Source organism: Artibeus jamaicensis, unplaced genomic scaffold (assembly GCF_021234435.1).
Source record: "Artibeus jamaicensis isolate MK-2021 breed Jamaican fruit bat unplaced genomic scaffold, CSHL_Jam_final contig_518, whole genome shotgun sequence".
Classification (NCBI taxonomy): Eukaryota; Metazoa; Chordata; class Mammalia; order Chiroptera; family Phyllostomidae; genus Artibeus; species Artibeus jamaicensis.
The window spans coordinates 2389803-2412243 of record NW_026521870.1 but is presented as its reverse complement, the minus strand read 5'-3'; the positions used below and the strand labels follow the sequence as shown (position 1 = coordinate 2412243).

At 35.1% G+C, this 22441-nt stretch overlaps 1 protein-coding gene across 3 annotated transcripts in view; it reads right to left on the bottom strand.

Moving 5' to 3' along the window:
* PTPN12 (protein tyrosine phosphatase non-receptor type 12) overlaps window positions 1-22441 on the bottom strand; it is an 86245-nt gene that overhangs the window by 20575 nt on the left and 43229 nt on the right. For 2 of the 3 annotated variants that reach the window (XM_037162216.2, XM_037162215.2), the window contains exons 4-11: window positions 21530-21625; window positions 20545-20583; window positions 17618-17689; window positions 13753-13812; window positions 8957-9099; window positions 6294-6360; window positions 4555-4632; window positions 4372-4470 (exon numbers count right to left, since the gene is read on the bottom strand). In XM_037162216.2, the coding sequence (XP_037018111.2) occupies window positions 4372-4470; window positions 4555-4632; window positions 6294-6360; window positions 8957-9099; window positions 13753-13812; window positions 17618-17689; window positions 20545-20583; window positions 21530-21625 (654 nt within the window). Of the gene's footprint in view, window positions 1-4371; window positions 4471-4554; window positions 4633-6293; window positions 6361-8956; window positions 9100-13752; window positions 13813-17617; window positions 17690-20544; window positions 20584-21529; window positions 21626-21725; window positions 21805-22441 lie in introns of those variants that run through there. The other variant, XM_037162217.2, reaches the window with a different exon arrangement.

The window sequence follows — 22441 nt, the reverse complement described above, 5'->3', positions numbered from 1 at the left end:
TCTTGAAAATTCTCATCACCAGAGAAAAAAATTTGTAACTATGTGTGGTAATGGATGTTTACTAGATTTATTTGGTGATCATTTCACAATATATAAAAATAATGAATCGCAGTGTTATATACCTGAAACTAATATAGTGTCATATGCAAATTATATCTTTAAAATTTTCTATATGATTAAAATGTAATGGTTACAATATTTTTCACTTCTATATACTAAGGAAATGAGAGTTTAAAACATCTGTATTTCTGGCCCTCATCAGTGTTGGCTCAGTTGGATGGGCAAAGCCAAGCAAAAGCAAAAGGTCACTGGTTCAATTCTCAGTCAAGGCACATGCCTGGGTTACAGGTTTGGTTCCCGGTTTCTCTCTTGCATTGGTATTTCTCTCCTTCTTTCTCCCTCCCTTCCCCTTGCTCTAAAACATAAATAAAATACTAATTAAAAAAAAAAAACTACATTCCTAAAGTACAAAAGCTTTACTTTAAAATTAATGTTGTATTTATGGGGGGAAAACAGCTGTATTTAAATTAAAATTTAAAGAAAAATGTATAGCCCCCTTTGCTTCTCAAAATATTAAATCTCAATTTAAGTTAAAATTATACACAATACCATATTAGCATTCTATTCTATATTATAAAAACTTGGCTACATTCAGCACAGGTTATAACAAGCTTTAATTAAAATAAAGGGGGAAAGTAATGGCAATGTTTGAGGCGTAGTTGCACAAGCACACCTATGATAACAAAGTAAGAATGAGTTCACATAAATAAATCTTAAAAAATGTGAAATTTTCACTTGGCTAATAAAGGAAATACACAGTCCCTAAAACTCATGGATCAATGTTTGTCTTAACACACTGAAATCAGCATTTGAACAAATCTTTCCTTTGTAAAACCAACAAATCTCAAGCAAATAGTCTGGGAAATTGCCAAAACCATGTAAAGAAAAAGAAAAACAAGAGTTACAAATTTTGCAACTCACTTCCTCATTCTCTTTCAATTATTGGAGATAAGCTGGTTTATAACGTGATAGATGTCTTAGGTACAGCGATAAAGATATAAAGAAATTTTTAATAAAATAGCCCGGTATCTTTAAGGACAAGGTTAGTATATATAGAAAGAAAATAAGAGAATTAGTTAAAAAAATACAGGCAGAAAGGAGAATATAACAATACACACTTAGTTCGTAAGTTTAAATATCCAAGAAAACCTTTTTTTCTAAAATTTAGCTTTAAATTATATTTGACACATTATTATATTAGTTTCAGGTATACAACATAATATTAGACATTTACATACCTTACAAGGTGATTACCATAATTCTAAAACCACGTCACCATACAGTTATTGCAATATTATTGACTATTCCCTATGCTGTACATTATATCCCTGTGACATAATCTATAACTGGCAGTCTGTACTTTTTAATCCCCTTCACCTTTTCATCCACTTCCCAACTCCCCTCTGCTATCTCGATCCTACCCTCTCTCCAATAAGATCCTTTAAAGCTAAAATGACATTAAGCTAAACCATGCCAAAAGGAGACTTAATTGTGGCCCTATACTTCTACCTAATTAAAAAGCATGTGCAAAATAACTACAAAACCTTACATCATCCTGGCCATAACAAAATAAAATTCATGTCAAATCAATTTAGTTACTTATGTGGCGGTAGCAGGAAGAGGACAGGGAACTGTGGAGGAACAGGGGGCTGGCTACCTGGCAGGCCTAACAAACTCATTAACTGAAGGTAACAACATGGAATGTTTTGATCATAAAAATCCCTAACTGAAGAGGTTATAATGAGAAATCAGGACCTGCACCTATGTGACAGACTAATCTTTATCTTGAGCAAGTCTTAATTGTTTTTGTGTGTCTAGGATAACACACTTAAAATGTCACGATGATTTCTTCTCCAGACCTCCAGAGATTATAGGAGACCATTCTGTGTGGCAAGGGCCCAGCTCCCACTCGGAGATGCAAAGGACCCATGCCCATAGACAGGTTCTCCAGTAGGGAATCAGGCCTACATTGTACCTAGACTGCTTTGAGACTTGCTTTTGCTAAAACTCCCTCACCCTGACTTGAGGCAGAAACATTTACTGCTTATCTTTAAAGTAACTTCCTAAAATCCAAGGAAAACCTTCCAAGGATGAGTTTAACCAGGTCAGTCACTTTTCCCTTTGCATTTGCAAATATCCTTCTTCTGTGATGTGATTAGCGGCATCCTCTCCTTTGTTTTCTGTAAAAAGTAACTACCTAAAGCAAACTAAACCTCTGCATAGTAAATGAGGACCATCATGTAATGTGCCCAGAAAAGCAATAAATGTCAAGGGTCGGGGCTCTCTCCCCTTGAGAGTGGCTGTTGTGCTGTCCCTTTTCGTCCACAGAATTTGATGTTGTGCCTCATCCACAACCTCGCATGAACCCACGAGCAAGGGTCCACATCAGCTGGCACCCGTGAAAGGGACCCAGGGATATGAGCCATTGTTATGGACAAGACACCAACTTGGCTAGAGTTCCTACGCGTAAGCCCAGGTAAAGGCCGGTAACACCAAGTGCTTTTCAGTTAAGCTGTAGTGTGTGTGTTGGATTTCAGAGGAAAAGGGTTTTCTCCCTAGGTCACCCTCTCTTGTGACCACTTTGCAACTGTACCTTCTTTAGTAAGCAGGAGCCTTCCTCTCTTTCCCAAGTACTTGCTGCAACCTTGAGGGCATGGGTCAAGCAGTTAAGAGGCACAAGGCACACTGTAAAAACACCCACAAGGCCTTCCCCAAGGCACAACCCCCAACTAGGTCTAGGCTTCCAATGAGAAAGAGCAAAGAGTTTCCCTTTAATCAGCTGTAAAAACATCAACTAGTTATAGGACAATTTACAAGCATCTCATCAAATTCTTTTAAGCCGCCTCTTGCAGTCCCTTCAATTTTGCCTTTTCCCTCCGTCTACCTGCATAAGGGTTTAAAGGTGCAGGTAGAGAAAATGCAAAATTGAGACTGGTTCTGTAATCACCATGCTTGCGGTGGGAGGAATTTCAGAAAAAGGTTCTTTTATTTGTTAAAGAGTTTCTTTGAAGGTTTCTGTGAATCCTCAACCAAGGGGAATGGGCTCTCTGGGGAACAGGAGCAATGTTTTAAGCTAATTCAGTAGCTTTTGGGGGGCTGCTGAATGTCTCCCTGATAAGGGATCTTTAGATTTCATCATTTAGGAAAAAGTTGGGCAGAAGTTGAAATAACAGCAGGTGGTGTGAGATAAGACTCTAAGTTAGTGTCTCATTCCCTCCTTTAAAAGGATTTAATTTGAAAATACTGGTTTGCTTGGATTTTGTTTTTGTTTTGAAAGGAACAGCTCAGTCTCAAAGCAGCCTAGGTTCAATGCAGCCTGATTCCCCATGGAAGAACCTATCCGTGGGTGGGGGTCCTGTGTACCTCCAAGTGGGAGCTGGGCCCACGCCACACAGAACCATCTCCTGTAAGAGATAAACACCCTGGTAACTGGGCAAGACAACCCCAACATTCCTATTGTTATTTTTCATCTGCATACCTCTGTAAACTACATTTATTAAATGTTAATTATTGTGTATCCATCAATATAAAAGAATTATGTATCTCTCCCACTTTGTTTTTTATCCATTCTGGGAGATTATCCTATTTTACTTTCTCCTGCCTCCTTAACATAACACCAGTGGATTTCAAGTCACCTTCTTTGACTGTACTGTATAAAATAAGCCCCAAAACTGCCAGTCTCTGGAGCATTTTATCAATCCACTGATGTTTTGCTTCCAAGGTTGGCTCTCAACCTTCACTGAAATAAACTCTAAGTCTTTCTTAGGCTTAAAAACTTTCTTTTATGAAACAATGCAGCTAATTTTTTAAAATTATTTATTTATTTAGAGAGAGGGGAAGAGATGGAGAAAGAGATGGAGAGAATATCTGTGTGGTTCCTCTCACATGGCCCCAACTGGGGACCTGGCCTACAACCCAGGTATGTGCCCCAACTGGAAATGGAACCAGCGACCTTTTGGTTCACAGCACGAGCTTAATCCACTGAGCTACACTAGCCAGGGCCAATGCAGCTAATTTTTTAAAAAGTAATTTAAGCTTGAAACAATAAAGAATTATATGATTTCTGACCTAACAACTGCTTTCCCAACTGTATTGTATTTAGGATATGATTTAACTTGTATTGGAGTCATTAAATACCCATCCTAATTGAGAGTTTCAAACAACAAAGAAAGGAATTGACAAGATCAAGGTTAAATAGAAAGAACTATCACGGATATTCTCATGTTAGATGAAATACAAGATTACAATTAAAATATTACATCTAGGTAAAAAGTAAAAGTTTTTAAAAATTAACAGGCCAGGAACACCTACCACTCCATCAGCAATTTTCTGGACTCCATGAATTTCATACAGTTGTAGCTGTTTTTCGAACAGCTGGGCAATAGCTCTGTGAACAAGCTCATACTGCTCCTATTAGAGATATGAAATGATAAAGGTGAAACATCTGAAAAAGCATTTATAAAAATAGTTTATAAATGAAACAAAAAACTATACCTTAGTTTGTACTGCAGAATGCCTCTGTGTTCTCATTTCTTGTATTAAATTAAATACATTAAATTCCTCTGGTATTTTCTAAAACAAACAATATAATATATGAACTTCCAATAATTGTTCAGAAAACCAGTAACACAGTCTTAGGGATATATAAACATAATAGAGTTTAAATTCATTCTACAGTCTAATGTTTCCTGGGCTGGCTACATAAGGATAGGCTGAGAGGTAAAAATAATCAGATACCTCCACTACATCGCTGCAGACTGATTATACTAGACAATTATTTTGTACATCTGTAATTAGAACTACCGCAATAGGCAACCCTGACATAAACAGACTTGATATTCAGGCAACTTTTGTAGCAGGGATGATGGCATTCTGAAAAGAAAAGAAACTGGCAGAGGTTCAGCGCAGTAGTATAAAAATATACAGAAAGGTAGAAACAGATTTCAGGCACATTTCTGAGGCAAAACTATTATACTTTGGTGATCAATAAAAATACTTCGGAGTGATAAAGAAGATAGAAGAGTTAAGAAAATTCCCCAGATTTTTTTTGCTAGGGAGTCTTTATATCAAAAGATTTTTACATCAAGTCCTAACCTAAGGCCCCAAAATATATTTATGTTAGGCCAAACTGAATCAAATGGGGGTTATGTTCAAAATATACAACTGCTGAAATGATGAGTTTATTTTGCCTGCTGGCATTTATCTAAATGCCTTCTTCCACCTTAATTTTAATCTTTGACTTTTATGTTAACATGTAATAGAATCCTACTTGAATTTTATTCACTTAAAACTTTCCAATGAGTATTAGGAGATGATTACCATTTTGAGGAATACAAAAATAAATTTAATCTCTGGGCTTTTTAAGAAACTGTTTAAAATTTAAATATTCCCTAACAACAGTAAAAAATGGCAGAAAGGTAGGAGGAAAAAGAACAGAGAAAGAAAAGAAGGAAAGAAACTAAACATTTTATTAATCTTTTTTTAAACACAAGACATAGACTGGCATATTCAGAGGAACCATAAAGCTATAAGGGATTAAAAGCTTCTCTGTACTGCACAGAAAATTAACATATTATAGAAATAACAAATGAACTGAATCCATACACGATAAGGAGGACTGTGTTTTTCAAATCCTCCAAAGTACCAAACCATCTTTTTAAAAACAGTAGTGTAGTGATAATAGCAGCAATAGTAATAAAAACTAGCACTGAACTGAACACATGCTACACACAATTCAAAAGAACTTTACAATGGTTAACTTATTTCATTCTTACGAATTATTAGTATTATGACTCCCACTTTCAGATGAGTTGAGTCACAGTGAAATTGAGTAATTTGACCAAGATCTCACAGCTACTAAATGACAGAACCAGAATATTAGTCTGGGCAATCAATTTGGCAGCAGAGTCAGTATACCTAACCACTGTACTATCTTTCCGGTTAGGCATAAAATATTCACAAAATCGATCTGGTAAAAGTCAATGCAGAATAGGTATTAATTCACCTAGAACAAATGGTTAACAACATGTTTACCTTGCTGTCCAGTGCATTATCTCAAAGTAATGTGAATCATTTATTCCTTTTCACTAACCTGTATTATTTGATAGCAAATCTACTTCTAAAAAAGTAACACGTACAACAAAACATATGCTGAAATTTACAGCAACTGGTCATTATATTTGAAAATCCTAACAGATAAACTGGATGTACTGTTATATAAAAATCATTCTTACCCCAGCTTTTAGTAAATTCCACGTATAATCTATGGCACAAATGGCACCTGTTCTTCCACAGCCTGCACTATGAATACAAAGTTTTAAATTTTTTTGATTAAAAAAACTACAAAAATTAAGAACATTAATATTTACAAGCAAAAATATCATTTAAGCAATCTGACAAAATTCTACTTGTAGTACTTAAAGTACGGTATGTGAATAGCATACATCCACAACATTAGTATTTGCATTTTGTTTTTATTAAATTTAAGGAACTGCCAAAGGTAAGCAACTCACAGAATACACAGGAGCCTGTACTATGAAAGTCTAATTCCACCTCAGAAAGCCTTGTCTAGCTAACGAAATATCTGGCAGAGATAAATTTATTCAATGTTTAAACACAGTTCCGGTGCTTTAGAGTAGAAGAGAAAAAAGTGCATTATTTCACTGCAAAACGTACAGGAAAGATGAAGAATGCTACAAGCCCCGAGACTGATTTGAACACCAGCAATGATTCACCAAAAGATCACGGATGCACCTCACCTCCTGGAGAACTAATAGAACCTGGAGAATGTCAAATAAAATACCACAAGTTTTTTATTTTAAAAACATGACAAAAATAGTTTGGAGTAACTGATTCTCAATTAGAGGGAGGCAATGTGCATCTCAGGATTGAGTCACTATGAGCAATTAAAAAGGTTACTGTCATCACTATAATAATTTTTAGGCAGAAGAAAGTCGAGCATTATTTTAATGTGCATTTAAAAATTTTAGAAGTACTCTGTTAAACATATAATGTAGAAAGTCCTGATAAAGTACATTATAAGCAACTTAGTACAATTTTTAAAAAGCTCTTAATGATCAATAATATTCATTTTAAACCACTGATACATATGTCAATTTCACACATTTCTAAAACATTTCTAGAATTTTACAGTCAAGAATTACTAGAGCTAAATAATACATACTTAAAACTTCATGGTTAAAAGTGTATTTCAGACACAGAGAACCACACAAATAAAACAAAACAGAAAAGTTCAGAAACAGATCTGAGCATATTTAAATATACTTAATCTGAGTATATTTAATCCACCATATTACATAATGGTTGGTGGATTCCCCAATCAAAGGGTTTCCCTTTGTTTGACTAGAACACTCACAGGGAGTTCGCTAACAATGGAGGGCAAAAGCTGAATTCTTAACCTCATACCTTAATCATAAAAAAAGTACAAATGGATTAAAAATAAAATGTTAAAATATAAAGTGCTAAAAAATATAGGCAAACTTTAAGCACCACTGTGTCAGGGAAGGACTTTTAAGCTTATCTCAACAGACAGAAATCATAAAGAGATTCACACCTCTAACTACAAAACAATTTAAAATTTAGATGTCGCAAAGGAATTAGAATAAAAACCATGACTAAAACTTAACATCCTCAATATATAAAGTATGTACAATGTGTAATTATTAAAAGATAAAGGACTACTACTATAAAATAACTGGCAAGGTATATAAGCAATTAATTCACAAAAAAACATAAATTACCCCCCCCCATAAGCTTGCCTATCACAGGCATTAAAACAAAAAGTCTTGGGGTGACTGGAGCAAATAGGTCCTCCCATAAACTGATAGTGGTAGGACTAAATATCATTAACATTAACTTTATTTAAATTTAAAAATAAATTTGCATTAAAAACTTCACATCCTATGACTCAGAAATCCTACTTTTAGATATCTATCCTTATGAAATAATTACAGATGTATTCAAAGACTTTGCCGTAAGACTGGCCACTAAATATTTAAACTGTTACTTATAATTTCAAATAACTTGTAAAGTCAAAGAATTTGCTTTATCCCTTAGTTTTACAATTAAATGTTTTTTTTCTTTTTAACCAATTATTTGATTAAAAGGTCAACTAATCACAAATAACTACAGAAAAATATTTTTAAATTAACCACGTTAACTGATTGTTCTTAAGCCCATTAACAAGTTACCTTTTCTGGCTAATAAATTTTAAAAGTAGCCCTTTCACTTCATTAATGTAGGCATTACAACTAGATTAACTGAATAAACTATCTTCAGTGTTCCATCTCCAGTAAAACAAAAACAAAAACTTTTAACTACTGAAGAAGCCAGTGAATCTCCAAGTCACTTAAAGAGGCAAATTAAGAGCAGTTTTATAAAATGAGTACTATGAACATAAGTCTTTTTAAAAATCTGATGTGGCCCTGGCTGGGGTGGCTCAGATAGTTGGAAGTGTCACCCTGAGAACTAAAGGGTCATGGGTTCAGTTCTCAGTCAGGGAACATGTCTGGGTTTTGGGTTCAGTCCCTATTGGCAAGTACAAGAGACAACCAATTGATGTTTCCCTCCCTCTTCTACTCCCTTCCCCCATCTCTAAAATCAATAAGCATGTCCTTGGATGAGGATTAAAAACAAAAATCCTCTCTCCAAGGCCAAGATTTATAAATATTTATTTTTTAAAAAATCTAATGTAATTTAAAGGTGAAGAGATGGAAAAATGCCTCAGTATTCAGGGTGCTTTTATGATTTGGCAACCCATGTAATTACCTAATGAAAACCCAAAAATTAGGTTTCAAAATACAATGTATCTATCACTCATATTATAACACCAGCCATATTCCAAACTATTTAAAATTCTGGAAAATACTTTTTATACCTGCAATGGATACAAATAGGCACATCTTCATGTTCCTGGTATTTCCTCATTAAGCTTATCATATCCAGAATAGAATCAAATGATGAGGGAACATCATGGTCTGGCCAGTTCACATAATGGAACTGATAAAGCCTCCGGGATTCCTTCAAGAATAACAAAAACTCAGCAATCATGTAAATACATTTGTAAATTTTTAAACATAAAGAAAAACTGCATCTCACTTTGCTGCCATTTCTAAGAATAGTTATGTGGTATTCAGTATCACAGTTAAACAACAACAAAACAAATGATAGTCCGCACTTACCATGACATGCCTAGTATTGATCTAAGGGATTCATGTGTAAGAATTTATTTAATTCCCATGTACTGCCACAAGGAAGATACTGTTAATATTATCTTCAATTTATAGGTAAGAAAACTGAGAAGGATTAAATAATTTACCTAACATTTCATAACAAGTGACAAATGTGGGATCTGACCTCAGGAAGTCCTACCTCCAGAACAAGCTCTTTCACTATTTAACTATATATACTATTTAATTACTCTATAGAATTACATGGATATACAATATATAAGCACTGTGTTACAATTTATTGTAATTAGAAGACTAACATCACATTTAAACTGAAAAAGAAAATTAGAAATGAACCTGTGCAACCCCAAACCCATCTGTCTTATTTCAGATCAGTATGGTGTAGGGATCCCCAATCCCCAATACTTTCAGGGGATCACTGAGTTTTAAACTATTTTCATAATAATAATACAGTGTTAATTTGACTTTTTCTACTTTCATTTTCTCACATTTGTACCGCAGGGTCTTCCCAACACTACATGACTTACGAATGGAACATGTGCTTGTGTATTTATGTTTTTAAAGAAAATGTCTTGGACTTCTGGTCAAGATGGCAGCATAAGTAAACACGGCTCGCCTTCTCACACAACCACATCAAAATTACAACTACAACATGGAACAACCATCACTCAGAACTGTCGGAAATCAAGTTGAATGGAAGTCTGACAATTATGGAATGAAAAGAAACCACATCTATCCAGACCTGTAGGAGGGACGGAGATTCTGAACAGGCAGGTCCCATATCCACCAATGATGGCTAGAAGTCCAGGAGGGGTATGTCAGGAGTGAGGGGTCCCAGCCCCACATCAGACCCCAGGCTCAGAGTTCCAGTGCCAAGAAGATAACTCTCTAAAACTTCTGGCTGCGAATACCAGCAGGGGGTGAATGAGTAGGTGAAAGAAAGTTCTGGAGTCCCAAGCAGTTTCTTTTAAAGAACCCACAAATGGACTTACTCAGAATCACTTCCTCTGAGCTCTAGCACCAGGGTAGCAGCATAAAAGGCACCAGTAGCATGCAGGGGGTGGGAACTGCAATGTATGGCATCAAGGAGAGAGCTGGGGGACAGTTTTCTCCCTGACAGAAAGGCAGACAGAAGCCATTGTCCCTTTTTTGAACCTTCCCACTCAGGGCCACAAAGCCAGCACACAGATGCCATATCTGAGATTTCATGAACCTGGCTAACATAGTTTGCTCCACCCTGGAGATCCCGAGACTCTGGCCCTCAAAACTTATAGCTGTTAACAGTAGCTGTTCCATATGAATGGCTGATCTTGGCTCATGTGTCACAACTTCCTAAATCCTCTCAAACAAGCAGCAGTGAGCACTCTACCTCTTGCTAAATGGTCCAGGCCGGGCCCTAGCAGCAGCCAGCCTAGATTCACAACTTGGCTTCACCTGGGAATCTCCAAGCCCAGCACAAGTAATAGCTACCTCAGACTGCTTTAGAGCCCAGGCAGGGTGGCCCTGGCAAAACACACGGGGCCTGCTCCACATGGAAAATCCCAAAGCCTATGCACACAGTGTACAGCTACAAACCCCAATGGAGCACCACCACTCTGTACTACACAGCTGATCCTCCAGAGGGTGGAGACTGATGATCAGTGGTCACAGCCAGTCCTTGCCGCTGACTGGCCAACAGCAATCAAGACTCAACTACAAAAAGAGGGTGTACTGAGCCCACACAAAGGGCACATCTGAAGTACCCAGCTTAAGTGACGGGAGGCTGTGCCACTAGACCCTACAGGACACCTACTACCCTAGGCCATGCTACCAAGACACGGAGATATAGCAGCCCTAATTAATACATAGAAACAAACATAAGGAGGCTACCTAAAGGAGGAGACAAAGAAACATGGCCCAAATTAAAGAACAGAGCCAAACATAAAAAAAAAAAAAAAAAAAGAAAGAAAGAACTGAACAAAACGGAAATATACAAGCTTATCAGATGTGGAGTTTAGAACACTGGTTATAAGGATGATCAAGGAACTTAGTGAGGACCTCAAAAGCATAAAAAATATCCAGTCAAATATCCAGTAAAATATCAATTTACTGAGAAACAACAGTAAAATGGATCAATGATTTGGAACATAAGGAAACAAAAAAACTAGTCAAAACAAAAGAAGAAAAAGAATCTAGAAAAACAAGGACAGTGTAAGAAGCTGCTGTGACAACTGTAAGTGTTCCAACACTTGAATCATAGGGATGCCAGAAGAGACAATGCAAGAAATTGAAAATCTATTTGAATAAATCATAAAAGAAAACTTCCCTAATTTGGTGAAGGAAATAGACATGCAAGTCCAGGAAGCACACAGTCCCAAACAAGATGGATGCAGAGGCCCACTCCAAGACACACCATAATTAAAATGCCAATGGTTAAAGATAAAGAGAGAATCTAAAGGCAAGAGAAAACCAGATAATTACCTATGAAGGATCTCCCATGAGACTGTCAGCTGATTTCTCAACAGACACTTTTCTGGCTAAAAGGGATTGTCCAGAAGTATTCAAGGCGGTGAAAACCAAGGACCCACAACCTACATTACTCTATCCAGCAAAGCTAACATTTAGAATCGAAAGGCAGATAAAGTGCTTCCCAGACAAGGCAGAGCTAAAGGAGTTCATCATCACCAAACCATCAGTATATGAAATGTTAAAGAAACGTATTTAAGAAGAAGATCAAAACAATGAACTTTAAAATGGCAATACATAACTATCAAAAATTGATTCTAAAAAACAAACTAAAAAAAGAAGAACAGATGCAGAATCATAGATATTAAGAACACTGGGATGACAGTCAGTGGGGAGGGGACCTGAGGTAATGGGAAAGGTGAAAATATTAAGAACGCAAATTACTAGTTACAGAATAGGTAGGGGGGTGTAAAACACAGTATAGAAAATGGAGTTGACAAAAAACTTACATGCATGACCCACAGACATGAAAAAGGGGGAGATGCCAGAGGGAGTGGGCAGGGGGGTGGAGAGAGGGGGACGAAGGAGAAAAACTGTGACAACTGTAATAGCATAATCAATAAAAATAAGAAAATAAAATGTGAAAATAAAGAAAATGTCTCACTTTAAATTTCAAACATAGTAAATATTAGATGTAACCCACATAAATAAAAGCTCCTAGAATTTTCAGTAATTTTTAAGAATGTTAATAGTCCTATCAAAATGCTTTGAGATCGGCTATTCTAGGTGTTTAACTGAAAGAGTACCTGCTCTGAATCCAGATTAAAACTGTATTTAAATTCTATTTCTGCCATTTACTGAGTAACTTTAAGTAAGCTATTTAATTTCTTAAAGACTCTATCTTCAGCCCTGGCTGGTATAGCTCAGTGGATTGAGCACAGACTTTGTGAAGCAAAGGGTCGCTGGTTCAATTCCCAGTCAGGGCACATGCCTGGGTTGCAGGCCAGGTTCCCAGTAGGGGACACATGAGAGGCAACCACACATTGATGTTTCACCCACTCTTTCCCCTTCCCTTCCCCTCTCTCTAAAAATAAATAAATAAATAAATATTTTTTTAAAAAAAAGACTCTATCTTCATCTATGTGCAATGCAGGTAACAGTCTCCACACCACAAGAGTCAGGAGAGTTGAAATGCCTGATCACTACTGAAATTTAGTAAGGTACCTATCGTTATTACTGTAAGTTGAGAAATAGCAACCAAAGTATAATAAATGACTCAAATAAAGGGACATGATTATTATTCAAGTCGGGGGGGCAGTAAAAGTACTGGAACCATGTCTTCTTGTAAACAGTAAGGTAGGAGTTGCAAGTGTGTTTACAAATACACTCGAAGGGGAAGAATAATGAACTTCATGGCCAAATCAGATTATAGATAATAAAAGTAAGCTACATTAAGACAATAAAAAGTAGAGAAATTAAGAGGTTGACAAGCATTCTCTAATGTCCATTAAATTTTTCTTTGCTTTCTTCCTAGACAAATTATCATTTTATATAGTTCTGAAACACTGAAATCAAGTGTTTCAGGTAAAAACAATATATCTAAACAACTTAGCTTTGACAGTGGCCTGACCCCTTCTAAAATATTATGAATAGCAGAAGTGGAAAATAATCTAAACAATGCTATAATCTGCTATTACAATAAAGGAAATATATTTGCAGTAAAGAAGCCAACTATTCCAAATACAGTAAATTTAATTTAGGCACAGATGTTCTAAGTTAAAATTTATATTACTGTTATTTAAACTAAATTATTTTCTAATTTGATAAGTGTAAAGCTGAAGATACTAAATGCTCAAGGGAATTAAACATGTAGTTTCTAAGGAACTAAGAAACTAAGTAAACATTACATTCTGATTTCCCTCATTATTGCACAGAATTAAAAAAAAGTTTAAGTCTCTTTTATGTAAGATAAAATACGATTTATGTCTTCTCTTTAAAAATTGTCCTTAGAAATTACCTCTGGATGAAAAATACTTACATTTTGAAATTCAAGTAAGAGTGTCCTAATGAAGTAGTCTGTTCTTGCTTGTTCAGCTTCCTAAATAAAGGAAAACACTTGTGAGGTAGTGACAACGTTAAAACAAAAACAGTACACAGCAAAAGAAACAATAACTTTGTATTTAAAGTCCACAATATAAAATCAACATTTAAAATTCCTGGTATACTTAGTAATTATAAATACCACTATCCTAAAATTCACAAATTTAAGTTTTATTTATGTGTATACATATATTTTTATTTTCTTATGTTTACTTTTTCCAGTAGATGCCAAGAGAAACTTTATTGAGGTCCCAGGGCCACAGGGTTCAGGCAGAAGGCCACTCTGTGGGCTGAGGAGGTGGTGGAGGGGCCTCATTTATTTAACCTTCTTGGTGTGCAGTTGGTGTGTCCACAATTCTTGTGGCAACTGACAGCACAGGGGTACAGGCAGGCATAACACTTGCAGCAGACCATCTTCTCGCAGTCATACTTTTGAGCAACCTGGCGACAGGAGGCCACAAATATGCCACCCTGCAGAGTCCACCAAGGGCAGGCTGGACTCTTTCTCAATGTTGTAGTCAAGATACTGCGGCCATCCTCTAGCTGTTTGCCAGCAAAAACAAATATCCTCTAGCTGTTTGCCAACACACATCCTGTGTGCTGCTGGTCACGTGGGATGCCCTTCTTGTCTCGTATTTTAGTTTTTGACATTCTCACTGGTGTTACTGAGCTCAGCCACAAGGGTGATGGTCTTGCCAGTCCGGGTCTTCACAAAAATCTGCATTTCTGTGCCTGCTGAGGACGCTGCTCTGCATCTTTGTTGAGGAGAAAGAAGGCAGCACTCTATTCATGTTTTTAAACAGAAGTGTCTGTTCACTAATTACTTAGCTAAAAGTTTATCATCCAATAAAAGTAACCACCATCACCAGAATTATGTAATAGTAATAATACAAACAAAATGTTACTTCTTAGTACCTATCACCATCTATCCACAGAGCGTGATGTTCCTTATTAAACATCCAACTCTCAGTTAACTGGATGCCAAATAGAGAGGAGTATACATTCAGAAATTCCCAAATTGTTATTTTGGTTAAGGATAACATAACCACTTTAAAAGTCTTTTACTGTCATTTGTCAAAGTTTTAGAATAAAGACTCTAGGTCTGTTTGTCCCTAAGCAAACTATTCTTTACCTTAGTAGTTAAAACCAAAATAGTCCAGGACAGTGATTGTCAAGAGCAACACTGTTTTATTAATAAAAACAATCCAATATTATCACTGCTTTAATTTTTAAAATCCTACTAATTCATTTTATACTTTTCATCCACCCAAAATGAGTATGAATGAAAACACTGGCCCAGGACTTAATTTTCTCTGGAACTATAAAAAGATGAGCTAGTATCTATTTTTGGATTTGCAGGACATAAAGTCTCTATCTACTCAAACTTTGCTGTTGTGAGAGGCAAACATGTAAATTAACGGGCCTGGTTGTATTCCAATGAAACTTTATTTACTAAACAAGCAGTGGATTAGACTGACTCATGGATACTGGGCCAACATCTGGTCTCAGTGGTTTACATGCAGCGGCACACAACCAAGCTCCTGCTAGCCAGTCTTTCTGCTTCTACAAACACTTTACCCTCCTCATCCCCAAACCAAGAGAGCTCCTCATACTGTCCTTCCTCAGTCTCAGACACTCGGATTGCCAAGTAATCAAGTTGCTATGGTTATTTTCACCAACTTGCCATCTATTTCTAAAACTGATTTTTGTTTACATCAGTTCTAACAAATCCTAAGTTGTTTGAATCAAGAAAAAGACATACAAATTACTTTTTATTTTGAAATCTTATTTAAAAATTTTTGCTTCTTCAGCAAGTTATCAATCCCAATGCTGACAAATTAATTTAAACCAGCTGTTAGTAATCAGATCAAACCTCATCAAGGACTTCTTAATTATCTTGTAGTTCAATTGAACAACTACTCACCCAAAATCAATTCATCTTTTTTCAAATTATAAATGATTCCTTTCTCTTCTCTATTCATTATTATAAGTTGTTTTACTATTCCTGATCCCCTACTGATCAAAAATTAAGTTGTTTTGTTCAATGTTAAGCATACACATTTTCACCTTGAATTTTATAATACCGAGTACAGCTATCTTATCACATTTGAATTTGCAAATGTTCAACACAACCACACCACACAGAACTATGTTTCCTGCATTCTAAGCATTACAGAATATTTTTGGAGTTCGTAAGGGGGAGGGTTTTCCCTCACGGAAGTACACAATGTGGGATGTATTGGTTTTTATTAATTTCAAATAATATGAAATGCAGCATGATTTTTTTAATGTTTATATTTAACCCACAGTTTGTTCTAACAACACTTTAGAGTACTGACCGCATGTTAAATCTAGGCAGTTGCACTCTGAGTTGTAGTTGACATTAGAAAAACACACTGATTTATAAAGGAGACCGTGTGACACAAGTTGAGTCCTTTTCTAGATCATTGACCTGGGAAGCACTGAACTTTGAGTATGCAGAGAAATTCAGAAGTTTTAAGTATAAATAAGTCATAAAAGTATGGACTTCCTGAACTCACCAATTACAAGTAAAATTACAGAAACTTTTTTCATTTAACCATGGAAAACAAAGCCCAAAACAAGTAATTATGAGATGGGGAATATGAGATGGGATTAATTTTTGTGTCAACTTAGCTAGGCCAAAGAGTGGTCACATCAAATAACTGGTATTTGGTCAAACATTACCCTTGGTGTTCCCGTGAGGGTGTTTGGGGGTAAGATTACTATTATGGTCAGCGCACTTGGACCACTGCCCTTATAGCAGACTGCCCTCTATAATATGGGTGAGCTGTATCTCCTTAGTCTAGGCCTAAAAAGAACAAAAGGACCAGTTTCCCCCAAGAGAGACAATTCTCCAGATGACTGCTTTCATCTGCAAAATCAATTCTTCCTGGTTTTACAAGACTGTCTTTGAACTGGAACTGAACATCAGCCCCTGGTCTCTAACTTGCCCACCTGTGCTGCAGATTTTGGACCAACCAGCCTCCTTAACAATGTGAGCCCATTCCATATAATTAAACTGTTTTTCTCTATATATACACATCCTATTGATTCTGTTTCTCTGGAAAACCCTGACTAATACAGGTAAGTTATTTTTCATGTTTGCTCAAACATAGGTCTTTGGAATTGAGTAAATAAGAAAATAGATTTCTTTCAGCTGATTAAGAAAGATGCCATCCTTGTGTAACCCAAAGCAAACTGTTGTTTTTATTTTAAAGTTCATTTATATTTTACTTTTTCTTTCATTGGTTTTTTAAAATTGATTTCTCAGATCTGTGTTGAGAACTTCAATTTAACTCATTTTAAGAGCTCATTAAATGGTTGTATATTTTAAGTTTCTTAACAAATTGTCTGCCATAAAGGATCAATCTTTACGTCTAGGATGGCAATTCTTAGAGCCATCTTTGTACAATATATAATTAGAACATGCTGGAGAATGTGACAGAGATGAAAGATAAACATGATAAAACATCAAGGGTTTCAAATATACCACTCAAAGCACAGTTACTCCATTTACCCATACACTTATTAACTTATGTACAAAGACTAACACAATTAACATATGGTAATGAGTGATTTATATATTTATGAAAAGTCAATCTCAAAGCTTCTCATTTTTAAAGTGGTATAAAAACAAACATTAATATTTGTTTAATTAAGTATAGATTTACAATGGAAACACTGAGTGCATATAAAAAAGGGTTCACGCATATTATAATTTAATTATTGGTGTAGCATGCCAATTTTCTGATTAAACAATCTACATAAAAACAGGTACTTACACAAGAAATTTTAAATGGTGCAAATGTTATAGGATCTTCTCCATATAAAGGCCAGTAGCGCTCACATTTTTTCTGTTGTCCAAAAAAGAAAGTTAGTAATCCATAGGATAGTTATTCTTGACATTTTATAAATATTTTGTGCCCCAGTGTTCAGCTTCTTGTTGCTTCCCAGAAAACAGAATAATTGCCATCAGTAGACAAAGATCTGAGAGAGCTGAAGTTACCCAGTCATTCTTAAAGATGAACTACTCTGTCCTCTCCAAGACTGATCATAAGAACATCATTAACAATATCCTCCAGGGGAAAAAAAATTGCTTTTCGTACAAGAGCTATTTAGAATGAAGGGTTTCCAGGCAAGATTCAAAGCCTAAACAATTAAAATCCCTATAATATCTGGCTGAATTTTCACCAAGTGTAAAATCTAGCAAAAGAATTTCAAAAGTACTAATTTTCCTGTTTAACTGATCTTTAGTTCTATTACCTGTGAGAATGGGAATCATAATCCTTATCTTACATAATTGTTGCAAGTACTAAATAACAGTATATTTCAATGTTACATTGATGGTAACAAATACTCATTGATACAAGCATAATGAATAATGTAAACTATCCACTTTTATTTGAAATTACAGAAAGTGGAACTAGTTTCCCCCTTATCTTTCTGTTCCACACAGGTATAGAACTATAACACTCAATTTCACTGGTTTTCTCATATCAAACCCCATCATTTTAGAAAATTTGGTTAAGAAAAAACTAATTTAATAAAAATATACAATGATTCTGATGCTAAGAAATGAAACCACTTTAAAACCCACTACAATAAAAGTCTTAAATGACACTCTAGCTTAAAATAAGCCTTTAGGCAGTGGGTAATCTATCAGTTTTTACTAAGTTCTTACAGTTTCAAATATAGTTTAAGTAGAATTATTACCTACAGGCTGGAATTAACCCTAAACTAACAGTACTGCTCAGAAGGCCACAAAGTATAACTCTCTAGTGTGTTATTTGGCTTAGTGCAGTATTATTAATATATTAGGATGTTTAAAACCACAAAACTCATTTCCTAGTAAAAGTTCATAGAACATAATAAAATTAATTAAGTTATTTTAAAGGATTTTGTGGTCTTCTACCTGCTACAGTTTTAACATCTTGAAAATAGACAAAAACAAGTTATACAAGATAAGTAAGAACTGCAGCTGTGTGACTAATATACCACAGTAAATGAGTGAGGATTATGTTAGTATTTATAATCCAGCTATAAACTAATGATTATTAATACCAAAAACTGTTAAACATCAATACCTGCATAAGGTATAATCATATAACATTTATGTTGGAGGTGAGTAAAGTGAAGCTTGGAGGGGACAGTATGCTGTACCAATGGTCAAAAAAGCTAGGGAAGGATAGTTTGTTTTCATTACTTATACTCTTTCCATCAATCACATTCTAATCGAGATTTAAGTTAAGGTTATCAAACAAATTAGCAGGCCTGAATCCACTGACAATCTAACAAAATACTACCAATCACAAAATCTTTAGTTTAAAAAAATTTTGCATTCAATACAACTTATTTTCACATCAAGTATTATTACTGATATATAGGGGGAGCTTAGCTTATGAAATAGGATGACAGTTCTATTAAATAGAAGAGAAGTAAGCCCTAAACCTTAATAGTAACTTAGGAAACTGTTAGGAGAGTAAAAAAATTTTTTCAAGATTTTATTTATTTATCTTTAGAGGGGAAGGGAAGGAGAAAGGAGAGAAATATCAATGTATGGTTGACTCTCATGCATCCCCTGCTGGGAACTGGCCTGCAACCCAGGCATGTGCCCTGACTGGGAATCGAACCGTGATCGTGTGGCTCGCAAGCCCGCGCTCAATCCACTGAGTTACACCAGCCAGGGGAACATATTCTTTACCAAAAAAATTTTTAGTGAAAATTTTTATAATAAAACTAACTTCTACCTTAACTAATGAACCACATGAGCATAGGGAAAATTCAAACTACCACATAACTTGTTTCCTAAGTTTGATTTGTGTGTTGCATTTACAGAAGACCACACATAAATTTTATTTAGTACCTATCCTATAAATATTACCACCCCAAACAATGAAGACGCAGTAGTTAATGCTGCAGGAGATCAAATGGATTTAAAACTAAATTCATGTGTATAGGGCACAAAAAGCCATTATTAAAAATTTCATATTAAAGAAGTTTTTTGAAGATAGCATAAACAATAAAAATGCAGTGATATTTGCAGTGATATTTAAATACCAAAATAGTCAAGTTATAAATTTATAATAATCAAAATATTCATGCTATAAACCTATAATAATCAAAATTATTCAACTCGTGTTTATCCCTAGTTTTGCCTGCTTAAAAAAATTTATTTATTTTTAGAGAAAAGGTAAGGAAGGAAGAAAGAGAGGGAGAGATATATCCATGTGTAAGACATACACTGATCAGCTGCTTCCCTTATGCCTTCAACTGGGAAGCAGGAAGCTATCACACAGCCCAGGCATGTGCCCTGACTGGAAAATAACTGGTGACTTTTGGGGTTTGCAGGCTGGCACTCAATCCACTGAACCACACCAGACAGGGCACCATTTCTAATTTTAAAATGCCTCTCCACTTCAATCCATAAACAGTATTCTACTTACATCATGACTAAAATCTATTATTTTCAGCATATAATAAAATGTACTTATATTTTGTTCCTTTCATCCAGTAAAAGCAATAGCAGAACACGCGCGCGCGCGCACGCGCACACACACACACACACACACACACACACACACACACACACACGAAGTATTGTTGTAACGAGAAGGGCTCAGAATACAAGACCTGGAATATATATCCTTAGAAATAAAGTGACAAAATTAATACACCAAAATTAGTTTTAAGTGTTAATAGGTATACATACCCTTCCCATCTCAAATTCTCGACAGGCCATTACAATGATCTAAAAAAGATGTGGGGGTTGGATAAGAGGAAGAATTAAACACAATTCTCTCTTTTTAATGAAATATAGATTTCAAGAATTAATTTTTACCCAGAACAATCAATTGGTTGCCTCCCATACACATCCTAACCAGGCAAAAAAGGGCAGTTTTAATATGAAAAGTATGAAGACTATACTTTCAAGGATCATTCATATAGTTTATTAATATAAAAACTATGAGTTAAAGAAATTATCAAAATCACATCTTCCAAACACAGGGTATATAGCAACAAATTTTATAAATCTTAGAGATTTATTTCTGACTTGAAATTACATTTAATAAAATTATCTAAAGGATGAACGCATTTAATGCTCTTTATAATCTTTTTTTTTAAACCACACCTAAGGTTATGTTTTTATTGATTTTTTGGAGAGAGAAACAGATCAGTTGCCCCCTCTACGCACCCTGACTGTGGATGTAGCTATGTGTTGTGATCAAACCCACACCCCCCCCCCTTTTTTGGTATACAGGACGATGTTCCAATCAACTGAGCCTCCAGGCCAGGGCCATTTAACTGTCTTTAAACCTAAGGTTATTACATTTGCTCCCCCACTCTAACATTTTTTAATGCAATGCAAAGTTGTGTAGCTGCCATCTGTATTCTACAATTACTATTTCATTATACCTGATTTATCACACAGCAATCTCTCTATGCATCTATCAATCCCTCTTATTTAGTAGCTGTCGTTATTAGTTACTCACAGAAGACAAGGTTTAAAGTGTTACCACACCCTCTTCTTAATTTAAAGAAACATCGTAGAATCAATTTGACTTTTTAAGTAAACATTAGCAATGACTGAGATATCATTATGGGTAAAAAGAGTTTCCATGTCTTATTTAGTAAAACATCCTATGTGACTACATGTAATACTTCTCAAAATAGATTATAAAAAGTAAATTACTTACTACAACATTGTACTCCCATATCATCCTCCAAAAATCTATCACTGTGTTTGCTAAAGGTCCTTGGGTTGCCACGTATGCCTTTGGCCCATAAACACCCTAAAATGGTTAAAAGCAAATTTCATTATGATTACCAAAAATATTTCCTTACCTAAATTTTAAGATTTCAAATGTTATTAATACTGCTGTTTTCACTTACGGCATCTCCAAATATAATTTTTCGTTCAGAGTACATAAAAGCATGACAAAATTATAATCAAATCACTTCAGCTTTGAGTGAAAAGTTTCTACTTTTGTGTATTTATTAGACATGGTACACAGAATTAATGATTAACTGCCTTATGATTGCTTAAAAATTATTTACCTAAGAATTAAAAACTAAAGTCCCAAGACTGAGTCAACAAAGTTAACTGCAGTGTAGCAGAAACATCAAAGTATCCTTTGATTCTAAAAACAATACTAAAATTAGCCAACATTTCTTTCTTAGATTCTTCTGTAGCTACTTTCATTATTTATTCAACTTAAAGTTTACTTCATGCCTATTATATGTTTCCAATAATGAACCTGAGAATAGACCAAACAAGATGGCAGAGTAAAATACTAAACCAACATTAATGGAATCCCACAATGACTAAGTATTATTAAAGTGCAATTAAAAGCTAGAACTTTTCACAAATGTCCTTTTATAAATATTCAGCAAATGTTTATAGAAGAATATAAACATGAACTACCTCGGAAACAACAAATCACCTATATATGAGCTTTATCTATTTGTTTTGGGTTTACTAATAAAATTCAACTTGTTTGAAAAAATAGGTTTTTACTTGAAATCATTACTGTTCAATGTTGGCATAGACATTCTTTTACCATATAATTCTTACCACTTTAATACTTCCATCAACAAAATATTGTATT